Source organism: Suncus etruscus, chromosome 11 (genome assembly GCF_024139225.1).
Source record: "Suncus etruscus isolate mSunEtr1 chromosome 11, mSunEtr1.pri.cur, whole genome shotgun sequence".
Classification (NCBI taxonomy): domain Eukaryota; kingdom Metazoa; phylum Chordata; class Mammalia; order Eulipotyphla; family Soricidae; genus Suncus; species Suncus etruscus.
In genome coordinates this window covers 54,388,314-54,409,715 of record NC_064858.1, presented here as the reverse complement: position 1 = coordinate 54,409,715, position 21,402 = coordinate 54,388,314, and the positions used below count along the sequence as shown (strand labels likewise).

Below are 21,402 nucleotides of genomic sequence, written 5' to 3'. Positions count from 1 at the left end.
ATGTGTTTGTTGGCCATCCTTCTGTCTTCCTCAGAGAAGTGTCTATTCATTTCATCTCCCCATTTTTTATGGCTTTATTTGGTTTTGAGGGGCTCAGCTTTGTGAGTGCTTTGTATGTTCTAGATATCAGCCCTTTATCTGATATGTCAAGTGAAAAGATATTTTCCCATTCTGTTAGCTGTCTTCTTGCGTTAAGTAGGGTTTCTTTTGCCATGCAGAAGCTTTTTAGTTTGATGTAGTCCCATTTGTTTATATTTGATGCTAACGTTCTTGCCATTGGTGCTCCATTCTCAAAGACCTTTTTGATATATAGGTTTTCAAGTGTTCTGCCTATTTTATTCTTGATAAACTTTGTAGATTCAGGTCTGATTTCAAGGTCTTTGATCCATTTTGAGTTGACTTTTGTATAAGGAGTGAGATATGGGTTGATTTTCACTTTCGTACATGTGGTTTTCCAGTTGTGCCAACACCATTTGTTGAATAGGCTTTCTTTGTTCCATTTCAGATTCTTGCCTCTTTTATCGAATATTAGTTGGCTGTATATCTGGGGGTTTATGTCTGGGAATTCTGTTCTGATCCATTGGTCTGAGGTCCTGTCTCTGTTCCAGTACCATGCTGTTTTAATTACTATGGCTTTATAGTATAGTTTCAAGTTAGGTAAGGAGATGCCTCCCAGCTTCTTGTTTTTCAGTATGTGTTTGGCTATCCTGGGTCTTTTGTGGTTCCAGATGAATTTTGTGATTGATTGTTCTATTTCTTTAAAGAATTGTGTCTGGATTTGGATAGGGATTGCATTAAATCTATATAGAAGTTTGGGTAAGATAGTCATTTTGACTATGTTAATTCTACCTATCCATGAGGATGGGATGTTCTTCCATTTCTTTAGATCGTCTTCAATTTCTTTCTGAAGTGTTTTGAAGTTTCCCTGGTATAGATCTTTCACTTCTCTTGTAAGGTTGATTCCTAGATACTTGATATTTTTTGATACTATCTTAAATGGGATTGTATTTTTAATCTCACTCTCCTCAATTTCATTGTTTGTATATAGAAACGCTACTGTCTTTTTTGTATTGACTTTGTATCCAGCCACTTTGCTATATTGGTTGATTGTTTCTAGGAGTTTTACTGTGGACTCTTTAGGGTTTTTGATGTATATCATCATATCATCAGCAAATAGAGCTAGCTTGTGTTCCTCTTTCCCTACTTGAATTTCTTTGATTCCCCTCTCTTGTCGGATTGCTATTGCTAGGACTTCTAAGGTTATATTGAATAAGAGTGGAGAGAGTGGACAGCCTTGCCTAGTTCCTGACCTTAGTGGGAATGCTTCTAGTTTCTCGCCATTAAGTATAATATTGGCTGTAGGCTTTTCATAGATAGCTGTAACTATCTTGAGAAAGGTTCCTTCTAACCCTATTTTGCTGAGTGTCTTTAACATGAAAGGATGTTGGATTTTGTCAAACGCCTTCTCGACATCGATTGATATGGTCATGTGGTTTTTGTCTTTCATGTTGTTATGTGATGTATCATGTTTATTGATTTGCATATGTTGAACCAACCTTGCATTCCTGGTATGAATCCCACTTGGTCGTAATGTATGATCTTTTTGATGAAGTGTTGGATTCGGTTTGCTAAGATTTTGTTGAGTATCTTTGCATCTATGTTCATTAGTGAGATTGGTCTGTAGATTTCTTTTTTGGTGGTGTCTTTGCCTTCTTTGGGAATGAGTGTGATATTAGCCTCATAAAAGGAGTTGGGGAGGATTCCTGTTTTTTCTATGGTTTGGAAGAGCCTATGGAACAGTGGTAATAAGTCTTCTTGAAATGTTTGATAGAATTCACCTGTAAATCCATCTGGGCCTGGGCATTTGTTCTTAGGGAGTTTTTAAATTACATCTTCAATTTCCTCTGAAGTGATTGGTCTGTTTAGACTTTCTAGATCTTCCTTTTCCAGTCTTGGAAGAGGGTGTTTGTCTAAGAATCTGTCGATTTCTACTGGGTTCTCTAGCCTAGTTGAGTATAGCTGTTCATAATATGATCTCATGATATGTTGTATTTCTTGGGGTTCTGTTGTAATCTCTCCCCTTTCATTTGTGATCCTAGTGATTTGGGTGTTTTCCCTCTTTTTTTGGTGAGTTTTGCCAATGGTTTGTCTATCTTGTTTATTTTTTTCGAAAAACCAACTCTTGGTCTCATTGATTTTTTGTATTGTTTTCTTAGTTTCGATGTTGTTTATTTCTGCTCTGGTTTTTATTATTTCTTGCCTTCTGGTTGTGGTTGGATTTCTCTGTTGCTGTTGTTCCAATTCATTGAGGTGATCTTTTAAACTGTTGGTTTTGTTATTTTCCTGTTTCTTGACATAGGCCTGTATTGCTATGAGTTTCCCCCTAATTACTGCTTTTGCTGTGTCCCATAAATTTTGACATGTAGTCTCTTCATTGTCATTTGTCTCAAGGAATCTTTTTATTTCTTCCTTGAGTTGCTCTTTGATCCAGCTGTTGTTGAGCAGCATGTTGTTTAATCTCCAGGTATTAGTTTTTCTCCATTGCTTCTTCTTGTAGTCAATTTTGACCTCTATTGCATAGTGATCTGATAGGGTGCTTCTAATGATCCTTACATTTGTGGTCTTATATAGGTTGGCTTTGTATCCTAAGACATGGTCTATTCTGGAGAAGGTTCCATGTGGGTTTGAGAAGAATGTGTATTCTGCTTTCTGGGGATGGAGGGCTCTATATAAGTCTATTAGCCCTAAATCTTCTAATTTTTCATTTAGAGCTCTTATTTCTTTGCTATTTTTCTGCTTGGAGGGTCTGTCCAGTGGTGATAGTGGAGTATTGAGGTCCCCTACTATTATCACAATTCCCTTAATGTGTTTCTCCAGGTTTGCCAGTAGTTGCCTCACATATTTTGGTGACTCTACATTAGGTGCATAGATATTGACCAGGGTTAGTGTTTCTTGATCTAATGTTCCCTTATCAGTAAGTAGTGACCCTCTTTGCCTCTGATCACTTTCTTGAGGTTGAATACAATTTGGTCTGATATAAGAATGGCTGTCCCTGCTCTTTTTTGTTTTCCATTGGCCTGAATAATTACTTTCCATCCTTTTATTCTAGCCTGTACTTATCCTGTAACTGTAGGTGTGTTTCTTGCATACAGCAGAAGTCCAGTTTATTTTTTCCTAACCCAGTTCTCTACTATGTGTCTTTTAATTGGAGAGTTTAGTCCGTTCACATTTAGGGAAATTATTGATAGAGAGGACTGTTGTACAGTTGTATTGTGTGGCGTGGTTGTTGTTACAATTGGGGGTTTGGATTGTGTAATTCGTCTCTGAGTAAGTCGCTTAGGGTCGGATTAGTTTGCACAAATAGTTCAAGTTCGTTCATGTTTGAGAATGTTTTTAGTCTGCCCTCCCATATGAATGATAGTTTTGCTGGGTATTGGACCCTGGGTTGGAAATTTCTTTCATTCAGTCGTTTAAATATGTCATTCCACTGTCTTCTTGCTTGAATTATTTCAAATGGGAGATCTGGTTTGATTCTTATGTCCTTTCCTTTGTACTTCAGGTTTTTTTTCTCCCTTACTGCTTTCAGGAGTTCCTCTTTCTCTTTGTTTTTTGCCATTTGGATTATTATGTGTCTTAGTGTGGATTTATTAGGGTCTATTTTATTAGGGACTCACTTGACTTCTTGGATTTGTCCTGAATTGTCTTTCCAGAGGGTGGGAAAGTTCTCTGTTATTATCTCCCTGACTACCTGTTCTTCCCCCTTCCCTATTTCCTCTCCTTCTGGTATACCCACAATTCTTAGATTGTTTCTTTTGTCCTTGTTCATTATATATTGGATTTTTCCTTCCAGTGCTTTGCCTTTTATTTCTTTGTTGGTTTCTTTATCATTTTTTGATTGCAGTTTTCCTTCGAGTTCTTTGATGTGCTTCACCAACTCTGTGTTTCTGCTCGTAAGGCTTGTTACTTTGTTTTTTAAATCCTTCACTTCTTTTTGTATGAAATCTCTCATGTTCTTTGACATTTCTTCTTTAATTTGGCTGATTCTTTCATCCATGGATTTCTTATACTCAGTTGCTAGGGTTTCTTTCATTTCTTTTAGTAATTCTTGCATTTCCTTCCTCATGACCGCTTTTAGGTCTTCTTCCCATGGATCTGTGCGTTTTGGTGGACTTGGAAACTTGATAGGGTTTGTCATGGTGTCTCCAGTAATTAGGGATCTCCTTGATTTACGCATTATTCTTTGTATTTAATGGTGTGTTTTGGAGTGCTGTGGCTTCTAATTTCACCCTGCTTTGGTCCCCTTCCTGAAGGTGTTTCTAGAGGGGCCTGTTGGGTGAGTTTGTTGAACCTAGCCCTTTCTCCTCCCCTTTGCTACCTAGAGTTCAGCCTTCCTGCAGTGGGTCTTGTCCCTTTTCTGGTCCTTATTTCTGTCAGTGGTGCAGTTCCACTCCTGGCCACAATGGTTACTGGTGCTGTTGAGCCTAGCTCTCAATCCCCCCTCCTTTCTGTGGGAGTCAATGGAGCTCCGCCCCCTTCACGCCTCCCTTGAAGGGTTACCTCAGTCCAACCCTTCAGGCTCTGTCCTCACTCTTGGGGAGTCCCTGGTCCACTCCAGGGTCCAGGGGGGTGGACTGCTCTAGGTCACCTGCAAGACCAGATGGCTGGCCCTATCTCCCCCGTCTATTCGGGTCGCTCAACTTGCCTTTCTAGGCGCCCACCTGGGGGAAGGGAGTCACTCAACCCTCTCCAGCCGGCACGCAGGGGTCCCTGGGGGGAGGGGCCGGCCCAAACGCCACGCAAATGGACAGAAACTCACTCACGCCTCTCCAGCTGGCACGCAGGGGTCCCTGGGAGGAGGGGCCAGTCCAAACGCCGTGTAAAGAGACAGAAACTCACTCACGCCTCTCCAGCCGGCATGCAGGGGTCCCTGGGGGAAGGGGCCGGTTAATGCTATCTTTATATCGAAATTTGGTATGTCTTTTGGTTAGTCTTGTCTTTCAGTTTTTCTCTTAAGACTAGTTTTGAGTCTGTAAAGTTTCTGAGCTGTTTTTTGTCTGTGAAACCATGTATTCTTCCGTTAAACCAGAAAGTAAGTTATGCTGGGTACAGTATTCTAGGTGAAGCATTCATTTCATTCAGTCTTGTCACAATATCCCACCACTGCTTTCTGACCTTGAGTGTTTCTTGTGACAAGTCTGCTGTAAATCTCAAGGATGCTTGCTTGAATGTAATTTCCCTTTTTGATCTTGCTGTTTTTAGAATTCTGTCTCATCTGTGGGATTCGTCTTTGTGACTAGGATGTGTCTTGAGGTATTTTTTCTAGGGTCTCTTTTGGTTGGTACTCTTCGAGCATGCAGGATTTGATCACATATATTCTTTAGCTCTGGAAGTTTCTCTTTAATGATGTTTTTGACTGTTGATCCTTCCTGGAAATTTTCTTCCTGGGTCTCTGGGACTCCAATGATTCTTAAGTTGTTTCTGTTGAGCTTATCATAGACTTCTATTTTCATCTGTTCCCATTCTTTGACTAATTTTTCCATTGTCTGTTCATTTGCTTTAAGTTTTTTTTCCAATCTCTCCTGCTGTATGAATTGTTATTTATTTCATCTTCTACAGCACCAAGTCTATTCTCAGCTTCTGATACCCTGTCCCAGAGGTTATCCATTTTGTCATTTACCTCGTTTACTGACTTTCTCAGGCCTGTTAGTTGACATGTTACTTCAGTTTGGAGTTTTGTGATTTCTGTCTTCATATTTTCTTGGTTTTATTAGCGTTCTGTTCAACTCGATCCATGGTTTCTTTGAGTTCTTTGAGCATCTTCCATATTTCTTGTCTAAAGTCCTTATCTGAGAGGTTGATTAGTTGGTTGGTCATTATCTGGTCATCAGAATTGTCATCTTCATTCTCTATGTCTGATGCTGGCCTGTGTTGTTTCCCATTGTCACACTTGTATTGTGGGTTTTTCTATGTGTTGTGGTGGTATTCATTGTCTAAATGATGTAGGCAGCCACACTCCTCTGGCTTCGCCCTTTCTGGATGGGTCGACTTGTCTCCAAAGGAGGGGAGTCCTCCGTGGATGAAGCCTCACACAGGATCAAATCTTAGGCCCGAGCATGCAGCAGAGAAGACAGTCCAGAGAGAAATGCTGGGCTTCAGTGATACAGCACAGTTCTTAGTGTGATTTTTTTTCTTCTTGTTGAGATGGTGTTCTTTCCATAGAAAGAGCGTACGGTGGTGTAGCGAAGCAGAGCAACCGTGCTCTGCTGGAGCCTCTTTTCTGCCCACTCCCAAGAGCTGCATGTGGCAGGACAGTAGACAGACACACACATGCATCACTCACAATTTTTCACAGTTGGGCCCCTTTGGGCAGGCGTAGTTTTGTAGATTTTCCCATCCTGATGTCACAAACAGGGGATCTGGCTTCTGCAAAGTACTGCTTATAGCCGGTTTTCACGTTATGGAGCAGTTCCTTGGCATTCCACCCTAGAATGGGCCTCTGGGAGAGCGAGTTTTCTGGAGCCTTTTTTTGGCCCACTCCGAAGAGGTTCATGTGGCAGGACAGTAGACAGACACACACAGGCAGCACTCACAATTTTTCACTGTCAGGACTTATTGGGCAGGCGTAGTTTCGCAGATTTTTCTGGTAAGGTTTTTCTTATTGGCCCCAAGGTAAGTTCTGCCCTGTCACAGTTGTCAAAATCAGTTTTCTGTAGTTAGTGCTCTTGGTTTTTGCACAGATCAAAGGATGATACATGTTCTGATTTCCACTTACTATTAGGTGATGTGATAGGACAATCTGGTCTTAGATCAAGTTGTAATTTTCTCCTTGTCCTCGTTGTCATATTAGAATTGGCACAAATTGGTGCCAGAGGGATGTTAGAAATCGCCCAACGGAGCTTAGTTCCTAGTGTTGTTGTGGGGAGCTGTATCAGTTCTATGTCTGTGATCCGGGGTTTGGGATTGGACTAACACTGTCCAGTTTTATGGAGATTGAGTTGTATCCACATGTTCAGGATGGGAGGCATACTTGTGTTATAAAAAGTGTGAGTTCTTATCCCTAGAAGATAAGATCTTGTTTCTGTGTCTATGGTTTCCCCATTTTTACTGTGCCTGTACAAAAGCGTATGGTGTCATATTGTATTGCTGGTGTTTTTCTGGGTAAGGATGACAGGCTACACAGTCTGTGGTCTGGTTTAAATCTGAGCTTTTATCCCAGGCAAGACGTTTTCTTGTTTGTTTTTTTTTTATACCAAGCAGCACCAAAACTGGTGAGAATAAAGAATATACCATATTTTCTGGTGTATAAGATGACTGGGCATATAAGACGACCCCTAATTTTGCAGTTAAAACATAGGTTTAGGCCTACATTCGCTGTATCAGACAGAATGTTTCTGTGCTGCAACTGTATGTACCACAGTGAGCCAATCACAACAAGCAAAGGTTCAAAGGTTATACTGTAATAGACTTCCTCTCTGACTCTGGCCAATCTGAGCAGGCTTTTTACAGTGTAGATTCAGGTCCAGAACATTGTCTACTTTGTTTTTTTTTTTTTTTTTTTTTTTTTTGGTTTTTGGGCCACACCCGGTAACGCTCAGGGGTTACTCCTGGCTATGCGCTCAGAAGTTGCTCCTGGATTGGGGGACCATATGGGACACCGGGGGATCGAACCGCGGTCCGTCCAATGCTAGCGCAGGCAAGGCAGACACCTTACCTTTAGCGCCACGCCCGGCCCTACATTGTCTACTTTGTATGCATCAAAAGCTTACTTGGATTGGCTGAGTTAGAGAGGCGGTTCAAGTAGCCTTGCAGTGATTGGTGCAGGATCGAGTTGGAAAATTTGTTTTGTGGCAATATTCAGACAATTTTCGTTTAGCGGCATATTGAAACATTTTTCAGGATATACTCAGGGTATAAGACGACCCCCGAATTTAGGTTGACTTTTTGTTTCAAAAGTCGTTTTATATGCTGGAAAATACGGTTTGTATACACACACACACACACACACACACACACACACACACACACACACACACACACATATATATATATATATATATATATATACAGAACAAATAAAACTGAGTTTATAAAAGGTATTTGAAGAAAAGTAATGGAGGAGGCTACCTGTATATTTAGGAATACACATCTTAAGATGCAGAAAAATGACTTAAATTTTTAAGTGCTTCTGTGTGACAAGTACTATGCTATGCTAACTTGCATTATTTTCTAGACTACCCATGATGCTCTAAGAGGTAGAGATTATTTTTATTTCTTATTTACCACATAAAACAGATGTTTTGAAAGAATGAGTAACTTATTCTCAAGGTCATAGAAAAAAAAAGAAACGGAGAAGCCAAGACTTTCACCTATATTGTAATAATGCCCAAAGTTATAGGTCTACTCATTTACCTGCCCCTCCAGAATCAATGTTTTAGTCCAAGAACACTTTGTTTTCTTTTTTTCAGCATTATTCTCTAAGTTATTTATTTTCTTTTTTCAGTTGATGACACTACCATGTACTTAGATTGTGAAAGTTTATTTTATTTTTTATGTCCCCCCATACCATTTCCTCATCTATTGCATAGTTGTTGCAAAAACATGGTGAAACAAAACGACAGAAATATACACAAAAAAAAAAACACCAAACACACACAATGAAGAAACTTTCTCTTAAGAGAAATGAGAAGTTACTGCCTTCATAAAACAATAAATAGGGTATTGATTGCACAGATAAATGGAAGCAAAGGTTTCCTAGAAATATTCTATTAAAAAATTCCTATTTGGGGGCCAGAGAGATAGCATGGAAGTAGGGTGTTTGCCTTACATGCAGAAGGACGATGGTTCGAATCCCGGCATCCCATAAGGTCCCCGGAGCCTGCCAGGGGCGATTTCTGAGCATAGACCCAGAAGTAACCCCTGAGCACTGTCGGGTGTGATCTCCCCCCAAAAAATTTTCATTTTTAATTCTGTATGTATTAGAGAAAACAGAGAATTGCTAAGGCAATTCTAGATTCTCTAGAATATAGTGGTTTAAAAAATAGGACAATGGGGTCAGAGTGATAGTGCAGTGGAAAAGTCATATGCATTGCATGTAGCCAACTCAAGTAGGTTTGATCCTGAGCACACCATATGATCCCCTAAAGTAACTGGGAGAGTGATCCCCAAGCACAGAGTGAGGTATAAGCCCTAAGTACTGCCCCAAATTAAAAATAAATAGATAAAAATAGAACAAGGGCCAAGAACATATCTCAAAGTGCCAGAGGTTTAATCCCTCTTACCACATGGTCCACTGAGCACTGCCAGGTGTCTCTCCCCTTCCCCAAAATAACTGGGAAGGTGACTGAAAGGACTAGTATATATGTTTTGCATGAAAGAGTTCCAAGTTGTATTCCTGGCACTGAATATTTCATGAGTACTGCCATTAATGACTCCTTTCCCCCTGAGCACTCCTTTGTTATTGTCCAAAATCCAAGAAATTTAGTAGAAAAATAGGTAAATGGACAAATTAATAAAGAATTTATACCATGTAACAGTCCTGAAGCAAGCATTCTAATTTCACAAATTGGCTCAGCCCTATGGAATTTCTGGAAGGTCTTTGCTGATCTTCTACTGTTATGTCATCTTCTAAAGACTTAGTCCCCTAAATATGACCTACAAACTAACAATATTAGAATCAGCAGGAAGATTCTTAGAAATTTAGAATCTCAGGTCCTTCCTGCATTCCCCTGAACTTCTGAAATCGGCATGTTAGCAAGATTCCCTATGGTTTCTATGCACTTTAAGATTTGAGAAACATTTCCCAGACTCCTGGATTTTTTTTTGCCTCTGTGATCAAAATTAGGCTGCAAGCATGATACCTAGCTCATAGAAAAACCAAACTGGAGGGAGGAAAATTATTCTAGGGCAAGAAAGTGCAAACTGTTAAGTTGAAAGTGATCTACATGTTACTTGACTCAAAGGCATTCTCAGAGCAGCAAAAGAAAAAAAGCTGGTGCATCTTGTTTCTATAAGGGCAAGCACAAGTTTAATTTAAGCACCATTTCTGTGGAGGAAAAAAGGATGATTTTTAGTGGACAACAAAAGGTCTCAATTTTATGACACTTTTTGACATAAAATTGTCTAATCTGTCTTTGTCCTCTTTCTGATTCTTTATTCTCTTGGTCTAAGTGCTATACCAATAGGATAATACTTGCTTAATAATTTGTTGCATTGAAGATGATTTATAAGTTTTAATTCCAAATGTACTATACTATAATATTATTTGCCTCTTTTAATTTGTTTTTCCTATTATTATTGTTGCCATTCTCTAGTTTTAACTGAAAATTTGTGGCTCCGCCATTTTAATAGGGTTTTATCCTTGGCTGAACAAAGCAAGGTTAAGAGATATAATGAGACCAACAATAATAACTAATAATATCAGAAGAGAAAATACCTTTTAATTTCTATATATGTGACAGAACCTATGCTGGAGCAAATAAAATGCAGCATTAAAGTAAAATAAAACACGTAGTCTTGTAAAAGTTTTCTAGGTTACTAGCTCCCAAACATTTTATTTCAAATCAAAGAAAGCTTTTGATGGTGCCAGGAGATAGAACAGTAGTTAGGGTACATGTTTATTAGGCTCCTGACCCAGATTCCATTCCCTGGTCTCCTGAGCATTGCCAAGTGCAGAACTGGAAATGCCCTAAGCCACTGGGGTGGCCCAGATAATTCCTATCACTTCTGTGCCTGAGTATCACCATAACCACAGTCTCTTGCATTAAACTTTTAGCCTAGTTGGCTAAGAAACCCGTAAGTTTCCAGGATTTGATATTAGAGCCCTCATCAAAAAAAAAAATTAAAGAAAAAAGAAAAATAAACATATATTCTCTTTTCCTCTATGTGGACACTTAAAATATGGGTTACTGTTGTGAAATTTGAAAGGCAAACTCAAAGTGTGGGCTTTCTGGCTGCTATGCTGGCTCCTTTAGACACCCAGGACTCCAAAGATCGCTTTCCTCACTCAATAGTCTTTGGTTGCCATAATGTTGCCACAGTATGAACTGAGTCCCTCTCTGGGGATAGTTTGGTTTAAGAGACTCCTGCAGAAAAGGCCATTTGGGTTCACTAAAGGAGCACGAAGAACAACACTGAAGGAGTTTGGTAAAAATATTACTATATCTACATTTTCCCAGGACTGTAGTTGCCTTTATGACTATCTCCAATTTCCATCCAGTTTGGTTCAGACTTTGGGGCTTAGATTTTTCTGATGGGAATTCTGTTACCTTGGAGTCACTGCCCATTGCCTGCCCACACTAGCCTCTCAGATGGCAGCATGTGCCCAAGACCCATGCAAGCTCTGCCCAACTACCAACTTGGCAGAACACTCTCATTCTCTCTTCTTCTCTCTCCCTTTTTCTCTACTCTTTCTCTCCCTCTCCCAAATTTACCCCTCTATTATTGCTATTTTTAATGGTGACACTGTTAGTTGTGGGTTTGCTGACTCATCTGAGAGTATAACTGACAACCAACTGTAGTTTAGTTGGCCTAGCTATGCTCTTTCTTTGTTTTTTAAGCTTTACCTTTAGGCTTAGTTTTTTTGTTTTGTTTGCTTTTCTGGATAAATAAATCTGATGCTCATTTGCTCTTAGTTTTCAAATCATGGAATTATAAGGTTTCAGTATTATAAAGGAACTTTGTCTTCCTTGACCCAACTGCTGCTGTTCATAGATGACAACATTGAAGCTAGGAGAGGCATTAAAAAACTTGGCCTAGTCACACAGCTGGTGTAGAGCATATTTCATTGTAAATCAGTTAACTGATAGTTCATACTGAGTCCAGAACACTGGGCTAAAGCTGGGAGATGTTCAGAATTCAGCAGTATATGTCAGACATGGACCCCAGCTCTGCACATACCTCCTAGCACTACCCAATATAACCCCTGTGTCTCTGGGCTTAAGTAGCAGAACATTGCTCATTCCTGGCCTTTAATCATTAATCCCACTTTGCCAAGTGTCACTGGAAGGGGTCCTCAGCCTTCTGAATACTGCTGGGGAGACCAAATAAAACATTAAAACAATAAGCCTTTTCCTTTACTGAGCTACAGAAGCAAAGCACAGCATGTTCTGCAATACATCAAACATACTATATCAACCTAGAATTAGCTCTTATTTTTAAATTTTAGTTTAAAAGTAAAGTTATAAAAATGAGCTAGAATACAAGACAGGAGTCCTTTGCATGTGGCCAACCCTGGTGTGGCTGCCAGGAATGATCATTGAGCAAAGATCATGAAATAGACCCCAGATATTGCTGAGTGTGGCCTCAAATTTAATATAGATACATAAATAAGTAGTAATAACTGTTATAGTTAGTCCATAAAAATGCCTTTTATAATATGTAGTAGAAAATATAATTATAAACCCCAAGGAATAGATGCCATGCACTACAATTAGGCATTTGTCTTCATGTGCTCATTAAATCACTTAATTTAAACAACATTCAGCATACAATATGAAGTACTAGGTGTGACTTTACTAAGGACCTCATATATACTTACATTTGACACTAGACAGTGCAGATCTTAACATACTGTAATAGAATTTCCTGAAGATCAAACAGAAATTAACCAGGAGTGAAGAGAGCTGATTCATTTGACATGGGGGTGAGTGTAACATTAGAGAAGACTTCAGCAAAGAGGTAATCTGAAAACAGAGGGAGAGAATGTCTCAAGGAGCAGGGCAAATAGCATGAGCAAAAGTACAGAAATTGGGAAATAGGAACCATAGTAAAATGACTCATATTAAACAGTGTAGGTAAGTGTTTTTCAACCTTTTTGTGCAAAGGCACATTTTTTTTATAAAAAAAAAATCATGAGGCACCCCACCATTAGAAAATGTTAAAAAAAATTAACTCTGTGACTATATTGACTATATACAAAGTAATTCTCTTGAATAGGAATCAAATAAACACAAAGAAATTATTTTATAATTACTTTATTATAAAATAATCTAATGACTGGTCTATTTGTGAACCGAAGCCTCATGTTATGGATGAAATTGGAATTTTTCCCATGGCACACCAGATAATATCTTATGGCACACTAGTGGCCACAACACAGTGGTTGAAAAATGCTGGTATAGGTTATGTATCAACTTGGCTAGGCTGCGGTACCCAGATTGTTTTGAGATGTCATGATGAAGGTACTTTTTAAATGAATTAATATTTAAACTGGTAGCTTTAGCAAGGCCAATTTTTCTGCATAAGGTGGAAGGATTTATCCAGGCAGCTGCAAGCCTTGAAAGATCGTCAAAGAGGAAAGAATTGTACCCCTAGATTACATTTGGGTTTGTGTTGCAACCAGTTCTTCTTTAAGTTTCCAGCTTTTCTTTCTTTCTTTTTTTTTGTTTTTTTGTTTGTTTGTTTGTTTGTTTTTCGGGCCACACCCGTTTGATGCTCAGGGGTTACTCCTGGCTAAGCGCTTAGAAATTGGCCCTGGCTTGGGGGGACCATATAGGATGCCGGGGGATCGAACTGCGGTCCTTCCTTGGCTAGCGCTGGCAAGGCAGACACCTTACCTTTAGAGCCACCTTGCTGGCCCCAAGCTTTTCTTGTAGATATTAGGCTCATGCATGCACAAGCACATACACATGCATACATAAACACATGCATACACAATCATGCATATGTGTGCACACATGCACCTTACACTGTTGGTTTTATTTTATTTTAACTTTTTTATTTTAGGTGTAATAATTTATAATACTGTTAATGATAGGGTTTTGAGCATGCCTTTAAACACCCAGCACTCTATCACAGTATCCCTCCCCACAACTCCTAGCCTACCTTTCTCCCTCACTTAATGGTTTAATTTCTCTAGAGAACTGTGGTTGATTTAAATACTTTGTAATATGCTTTAATTTTGAAATAGCAACCCATTTGTTTATTCCTATATCTCAAAATATTTTTGACTTGCAAGCAATAAAATGTATGTCCATTCTTCTGTGTCACTCCCAGGTGTATGGTTCAACTAACCTTCGTTAGCCCCACTGAGCTAAGGTAGACAGTCACCAAGCTTTAAGTTCCATTTAGGTTTGTTCCATGAGTCTTCATCTTTTTCTAGGACCAGCAGTTATACAATTATTCAGCCTGTGTTGTTCTCCTGACAAGTGTCAGATCATGAAAGCACAAATAAAGCAGAGAAGTACAGGCACTTCTTCTATAAACTGCCACACTGTCATGTTCCATTAGCCAAGCAAAGTACATGGCCAACACTGGTTTGGTAGAAAAATAACTCTAGCTACAGAAGGATACAATACATATTCTTCTCCAAAGAACTCAGAAGCAAGACTTTCATGCAGGAAGAGAGTTAAGAATTGGAAATAGCAATTCAATCTACTTGAATAATCTTATTAATTTATTTTTAAGAAATAACTAGAAAGGGAAGGGGTGGTGATTAATAAACAATCTACATAAACCATTCTGAACATGATGGGAAAAGACGGGAGCAAGGGAAGCAGGAAAAGAGAAGAGAGAAAAAATAGTTTTATTTGAAGTTGACAAGTAATAACCAAGGAATTAAATTTTATACCATTTTAAAATAAGCACAAGTCTAATTTTGGATAGTGGAGAAGGAAGAAATTGAGAGTTAGTGCAGAGCCTTTATTGTCAGGATATGGTGATGGTGACAAGTCCTTGAAACAACGGGGAGACTAGTGCAATATGCTTCAAGTAGAAAATAAAGAATTCTTACTATTCTAAATCAGTATTTCTCAAAAAATTAAAAAATATTTAAAATAAATGTTAAAGTATTGTTGTAGGCAACTTACAGACCCAAATCATCTAATCTTGGAGTGATATTTTCGTTAGTGTACAAAGTTCATTTTTAAGAAAGTGGAGACTCAAGTGAGATACATTTAGCAAGTCAAATTTATAGAACTTATTGTCCTAATTAGATACAAGGGTGAAACTGGACACTGTAAGATGATTCCTAGGCATCCTGAGAGCAATATGGCACTAATTCCCGATTAGGGAGAGGGAAAAATCAAGAGAAGGCCAATTTATGAGCCTTGTGCTAGTAATAGCTTATAGTACATGTAGGTGAGTTATCCTACACATAGCTGGAAATGTATGTCTTAGTGCTCAAGAAGAAGAATTTTATAAATAGATACAAGACTATGCCAAGCCTGGAAAATGATTGTAGCAATGATAGGAATATGTCTTACAGTTTATTATGTAACAGCTAGCAACTTGACATAATTATTGGATATACACTTGTATATCATGTGTTATAATCATGCATTATGGTGATGGGAGATTAGATTGAAAAAGATATACATTTCTACCTGGTGTTAATTGTCTGAGAATGCTGGCATGGGACAGAATGTTTTACCAAGAGGCAGAAAAGCTGGACCAAAGGTGAAAAGTTAAATGAACGAACATTGTGTTCATTTTGGTAGATACCAGGGCAATGGCAGTAGGAACAGAATTGAAGAAGCAGATGGTAGAGTTAGTTTGGAAATAATTATTGTGCAACACAGTAACCATTCTGCATATCATTAAGAGTATGTCAAATTAATTTTGTAACTTCATCTGGCTCTAATGGCTTTCTCTCAACAGATAGGCAGAGCCTTCATACATTATTATTCATATATTATTATTATCATTATCTAGTCACATATTTTTAAATTAAGAGTTAGAATTTCTCTTAATGAAGAAGAAAAGTAGAGACTCTTAATGGCTTTGTTCACATCCACACAAGTTGTCAGAATGGACACTGATGAAATTATTGAAAATTTTCCCTGCACATATCAGCATTCAGATTCCAGGTTCTTTTCTCATTTGCTCTCTACAGTGCTTCCATCTTTCAACCTCCCACATAACATTTACCTCCTGATTAAGTAATGTTAGTCTGGTCTCCCAAAAACCAGATATCTGAGCAGTGTACATTTAGATAGGATTATCTTTTTTTCTGACATTGATTTCTCTTTGCTTTATTTTAACGCTATCTAAGATGTGTTTAATAACATCTAGTTTTTTTAATTATTGAAAGTTCAATTCCAAATTATTTAAAAGTCCAGTTTCTTCGACCCCCAAACCCCAAGTTTAAGTCTTCTTCCCAAGGCACTGGTACTTGTTTCTCAGTTCAAATTCCCTGGCACTAAGACTGGCAGGGAGGATAAGAAAGACAAATTTGGAGGAGAGGTGGTAGTGGATTTGGAGCCATACCTGGTGATGTTTAGGGTTTACTCCTCACTCTACTCAGAGATCACTCCTCATAGACTCTGGAGACCATATGCAGTGCTGGAAATGAAATGGGTTGGCCATGTGCAAGGCAAGTGTTCTTGCCACTGGACCCAGGCAAACTTCTTTCTACTGATACTGAACTTCAAAAAGTTGGATGTTGTTGGTCACTGATTGCACTTAAAAAAGTAATGTGCGTGAGTGTTTAGGGTGACCTGTTGGCACCCACAGAAAAATTTTTGGTATATATCACCTGACACCATTCCAGATTTCCTACACTTCTTCTCAGAAGAACTGTTAGCATGGTCAACTTCTTAAATTCAGCACGACACCTCCATACCAGCCTGTTCATTTCAACTACCATATGGGTTGTTCTTTCTTCTTTCTCTTTTCTTTCTCTTTTCCTTCTTTCTTTCTTTTCTTTCCTTTTTTTTTTTTTTTTTTTTTTTTTTTGCCTTTTTGGGCGGATCACACCCGGTTACGCTCAGGGGTTTCTCCTGGCTCTGTGCTCAGAAATCGCTCTTGGCAGGCTCTGGGGACCACATGGGATGCCAGGATTCCAACCACCATTTGTCCTGAATTGGCTGTGTGCAAGGCAAATGCCCTACTGCTGTGCTATCTCTCCAACCTCTTTCTTTTTATTTCTTTCTCTATTTATCTTTCTTCCTTCCTTCCTTCTTTTTCTTCCTTTCTTTATTCTTTCTTTCTTTTCTTTCTCCTCTGATCTTCCTTGGTCAAGTGGAATAGCCAAGGAAATTCCTGAGATTGGAATGATTGTTCAGAGTAGGAGAGTACCAAATGCTTTTACTAAGCCCCTATATGTTTTTAGATATTTATTGAATATAAATATACTTAACTATCTTTGAGCCTCTGCTCTGGTTCCAGTCTACAATAATATACATATTTAACATACTGTTAGATTAAACAATCATTAAGCTTCATTTTGCAAACCTTGAGACATGGGCTGCATTTGTAACCATTATGTAATAATAAATTAGTTAAGTCAGTGACTAAACATTAACTACAACATAAAAGTGAAATGCAAAAATCTGATGCATTTCAGACTTTAATGCAAATAATTATACTGTAACTTTAAAAAAGACATTTATAACAGTGTGGAGATATATTCCTAAAATTCATATAGTACTAAACTTAATGTTAAGTCAGTAAATTTTTAATTTTAATAAAGAGGATATTTTAGCCTCCAAATGGAAAATAGATTGAGGAGTGGAAAAATAGGAAAGAGAAGAAGTTTTAAAAAAAAGTAACTAATCATAAATGATAATTTATTTAAGATTAAAATCTGAATCCCTAGTGAGAGAAGTAGAAAGCCTATCTCAAATACAGGCTGGGGAGGGACATTGGGGTATTGGTGGTGGGAATGGTACACTGGTGAGTGGGGTGTTCTTTATATGAATGATACCCAACTACAATTATGTCTGTAATCAAGGTGCTTAAATAAAGATATTATTAAAAATAATTAAATAAAATAAAGGGGCCGGACCTAGGTCCGATCCCCAGTGCCCCATATGGTCTCCCAAGCCAGGAGTTATTTCTGAGTGCATAGCCAGGAGCAACCCTTGAGCATCACCGGGTGTGGTCCAAAAACCAAAAAAATAAAAACTAAAATAAAATCTGAATCCCTGATAGCAAGACTGTTCTTTCTTCTGCTCCCAAATCATATAGATTTCCATTAATATTTATCTTCTTGAATCTGAAGAAAGAGAAAAAAATTATGTTATAATTTTCCCAGATTTGCTTCCATCTATATTGCACTGAAGGATGGTACCCAGTGGGGGAAGGCAGGAGTGGAGAGGGTGCTTCAATCCTTAATACTGAAGTCAGAGGAGCCAGATAGATAAAAGAACCTGAGCTTATGTGGAAGGCCTAGATTTATCACCAACACTGCATGTTTCTTGAGCACACTCAGCAAGCACCACTGAATGTGTTCACCTAAAAAAATAAAATAAAAACTTTGAAATTAGAGATTGGTGATGCAGTGCAAGCACAAACAGTAGGCATTGCTGTGACTTATTTCTGAAACCATGAATCACATTCAACTAAAATTTCAAATAAAAGTTAAAGGATTAGACTAGTCCATACAAATTGTTATTTTATTTTACAATTTATTTTATTATTTGTTTTATTTTGAGAACCACAACAAGCCGTTCACAGGGGCTACTTCTGGCTTGGTGCATACAGGTTATGCCTTGTGGTGTTTGGAGATCATGTGGTACTGGGGATCAGACTTGGACCTCCTGCATGTAAAGCTTGCTTTCCAGACCCTTAAACTATCCTCTGACCCTTGCAAAAATTTAAACCCATAAGTTTCACTTACTGAGATTTCTTCCACACTCCAATTTAAACATTATGTTGCTGTCACACTTCTTTGTCCCCAAAAAAAACAATTCTCCACATACAGCTGACAAAAAATAGGAACATGTCTGCCAGCAAGTTCTCTAATCATGTCTAACATGCTGTGTAGAGTCTATGCGAAATACATGATCTATAAACAGCCCTAAAGCCTCTTCCTCTTCTTTTCTGGGTTAATACAGCAGTATGTTTTTACAGCATGTTTGCAGTAGCTCCAGCACATGTCATGCTAAGTATGGATTGCTTTGAATGTCTGAGTCATGCAGTATTTTCACATGCTTTGATGTTGTGCATATGTGAATTAACATCTACATTTAGGGAGTGCAGAGACGTCTGCCTTCAGCATTAAATTTGATACAGCTCAACTAACATCATTTTAAATTCCATCCAACAGAATGCCAATAATGTCTGCAATAGAAGCTAGACATATTTCATTTTCTCAAATATGGAGTAATTCAACAACTAAATTGGAAATTTCTCAGTGCATATTTTGAAAGCTAATTCAGCATGAAAATTATTAATGTTTTAGAGATATGCACAAAGTATTTATCTTTTCCTTAATTTTCTCTCCAGAAAAAATATGTTGCATCCTCTCAGATAAATTTTCAAGTGACAAGAAATACTGTTTTTGGTGCACCAAGTACATAATGTAAATGAATCCTAATGTGGTTTGCTTAATTACAGATGAGACCTGTCGGCCACGATGGCTACCATCCCACTTCTGTTGCTGAATGGCTGGATTCCATTGAACTAGGTGACTACACCAAAGCCTTTCTTATTAATGGCTACACATCAATGGACCTGTTGAAAAAAATCTGGGAGGTTGAACTTATCAATGTAAGTTGGTCTCTTAAAGACATGCTAGCTAACCTTTTTTTGACAAATGAAATTCTGATCATAGATGTGCCATTTATTTTTCTTTCTTTGGTTGCTTGGATAGAAGTAGCATGCAGGATTTACAGGGGTACCTTTTGTTTTAAACCTTATCTCTCTTGGCTCCATTCAAGCTCCACTGCCATTGTCTTAGGAGGGTTAATGTGATGATCTAAGAAAACTCTTACGGTATTTTGAATTATCTTTTTGGGAGTGGGCGATACTGGTGATGCTTGAGTTATTATTGGTCCTTAATTCAGAAATTACTCCTTTCTGGCAGTGATTGAGGAACCATATGGGATGCTAGAGATGGAATATAGGTGTGACAAATGTGAGGCTGGTCCCAGGGCGTTTTGTATTATGAAAGAAAATATTTCAAGTAATTTCAGATGTTCTATTTTAGGGAGTTTTTTTCACTTTAGGATTTATGGGTTTTAAAAAAAATAAAAAACATTGAAATAATTCCCAGAGTTGAGAGACAGAAGGATTGGCTCAAGATATGAAGCTCACCTCAAAGAATGGTGAGTGCAGTTAGAGAAATAACTGCACTGAGAACTTTCATAACAACAGATGTTGCAATGCATTTAATTCCAAAGCTAAATCTACTTAAAAATTGTGATACTAGGGGCCTGAGAGATAGCATGAAGGTAGGGCATTTGCCTCGCATGCAGAAAGACACTGGTTTGAATCCCGGCATCCCATATGGTTCCCCAAGCCTGCCAGGAGCTATTTCTGAGCATAGAGCCAGCAGTAACCCCTGAGCGCTGCCGGGTGTGACCCAAAAAACAACAACAAAACATTGTGAGACTGACATATTTTATTCACATTTTTGTCTATTTAATTTATGACTTATAATAGTAAAAGATATAAAAATAGGTGATTATGCCTTTTTATTATTATAATCCCCACCTTTTGGAAAATTTCAAAAATTAGTGATTAAAAGATTAAGTAGTCTTTTAAAGAATTATTTAAGTTTTATATTCTAACAACTGGGGTGAAAATTTATAAGCTGAACTATAAAGCAAATTAATTTCTACTGGTTCAAAAGTGGTTTTTTCCTACTCTTTATTTATGTTACCATTCCAAAACCCAATTTCTCTTTACAATATTGCATATCATACTACCAGAAACATAACTCAATTGATGTCATGACAAATATTATCAATTAATCTTTGTCTTTAAAATTATATATTTAAAGTAATCTTTTCTTCAATCTCTCATAAGATCACATTAAATATACAAGATCTTGGCTCCTTCTAAAATACTATCTGCGGGACCAGAGTGGTAGCACAGTGGTAGGGTGTTTGCCTTGCATGTGGCTGACCCAGGACAGACCCAGGTTTGATCCCTGGCACCCCATATGGTCCCCAAGCCAGTAGTAACTTTTGAGAGCAGAGCCAGGAGTAACCCCTGAGCACTGCCAGGTGTGGCCTTCCCCCCCCCCCATAAAACTAAAACATAATCTGCTACTCTTAGTTTTTAATCTGTATCTCATCACTTCTTCTTTCAGAAGAAATTTATAGTCTGACTAAAAGCATCAAATGATTTTGTCTATGTGACAGTAAAACTAAATGGAACTGTACTGTTTTTATAGTTGTATCAAGATACATATTTTTTACTGAGAACTCAAACATGCACAATTACTCTTAGTCATTTGTTAACCTCCCACAAATGAACATGGTTCAATTAAGTTGCTTTATAGACAATGGCATAACTTGATAAATATGTATGTGTGTGTATATATATATGTTTAACATCTTCTGAATACTTTCACAGAAAACAAATATAAATAGTGCTAACTGGTGTTGACAGTAATCTCTCATGGGAAAGAATGAATTACGTAGAACTCAATTTTAAAATGGTTTCATAAGTCTCTCAAAATACAAGTACTTGAGTTAGTTCTTAAGGAATGTTTGTAAGCCCATTTTTCACCCAACA

The 21,402-nt window shown here is 38.0% G+C and overlaps 1 protein-coding gene across 1 annotated transcript in view; it reads left to right on the top strand.

Annotated features, from left to right (window-relative positions):
* ANKS1B (ankyrin repeat and sterile alpha motif domain containing 1B) overlaps window positions 1-21,402 on the top strand; it is a 1,587,094-nt gene that overhangs the window by 1,173,916 nt on the left and 391,776 nt on the right. The window contains 1 exon segment of the mRNA XM_049782864.1: window positions 19,276-19,428. Within this exon segment, the coding sequence (XP_049638821.1) occupies window positions 19,276-19,428 (153 nt within the window).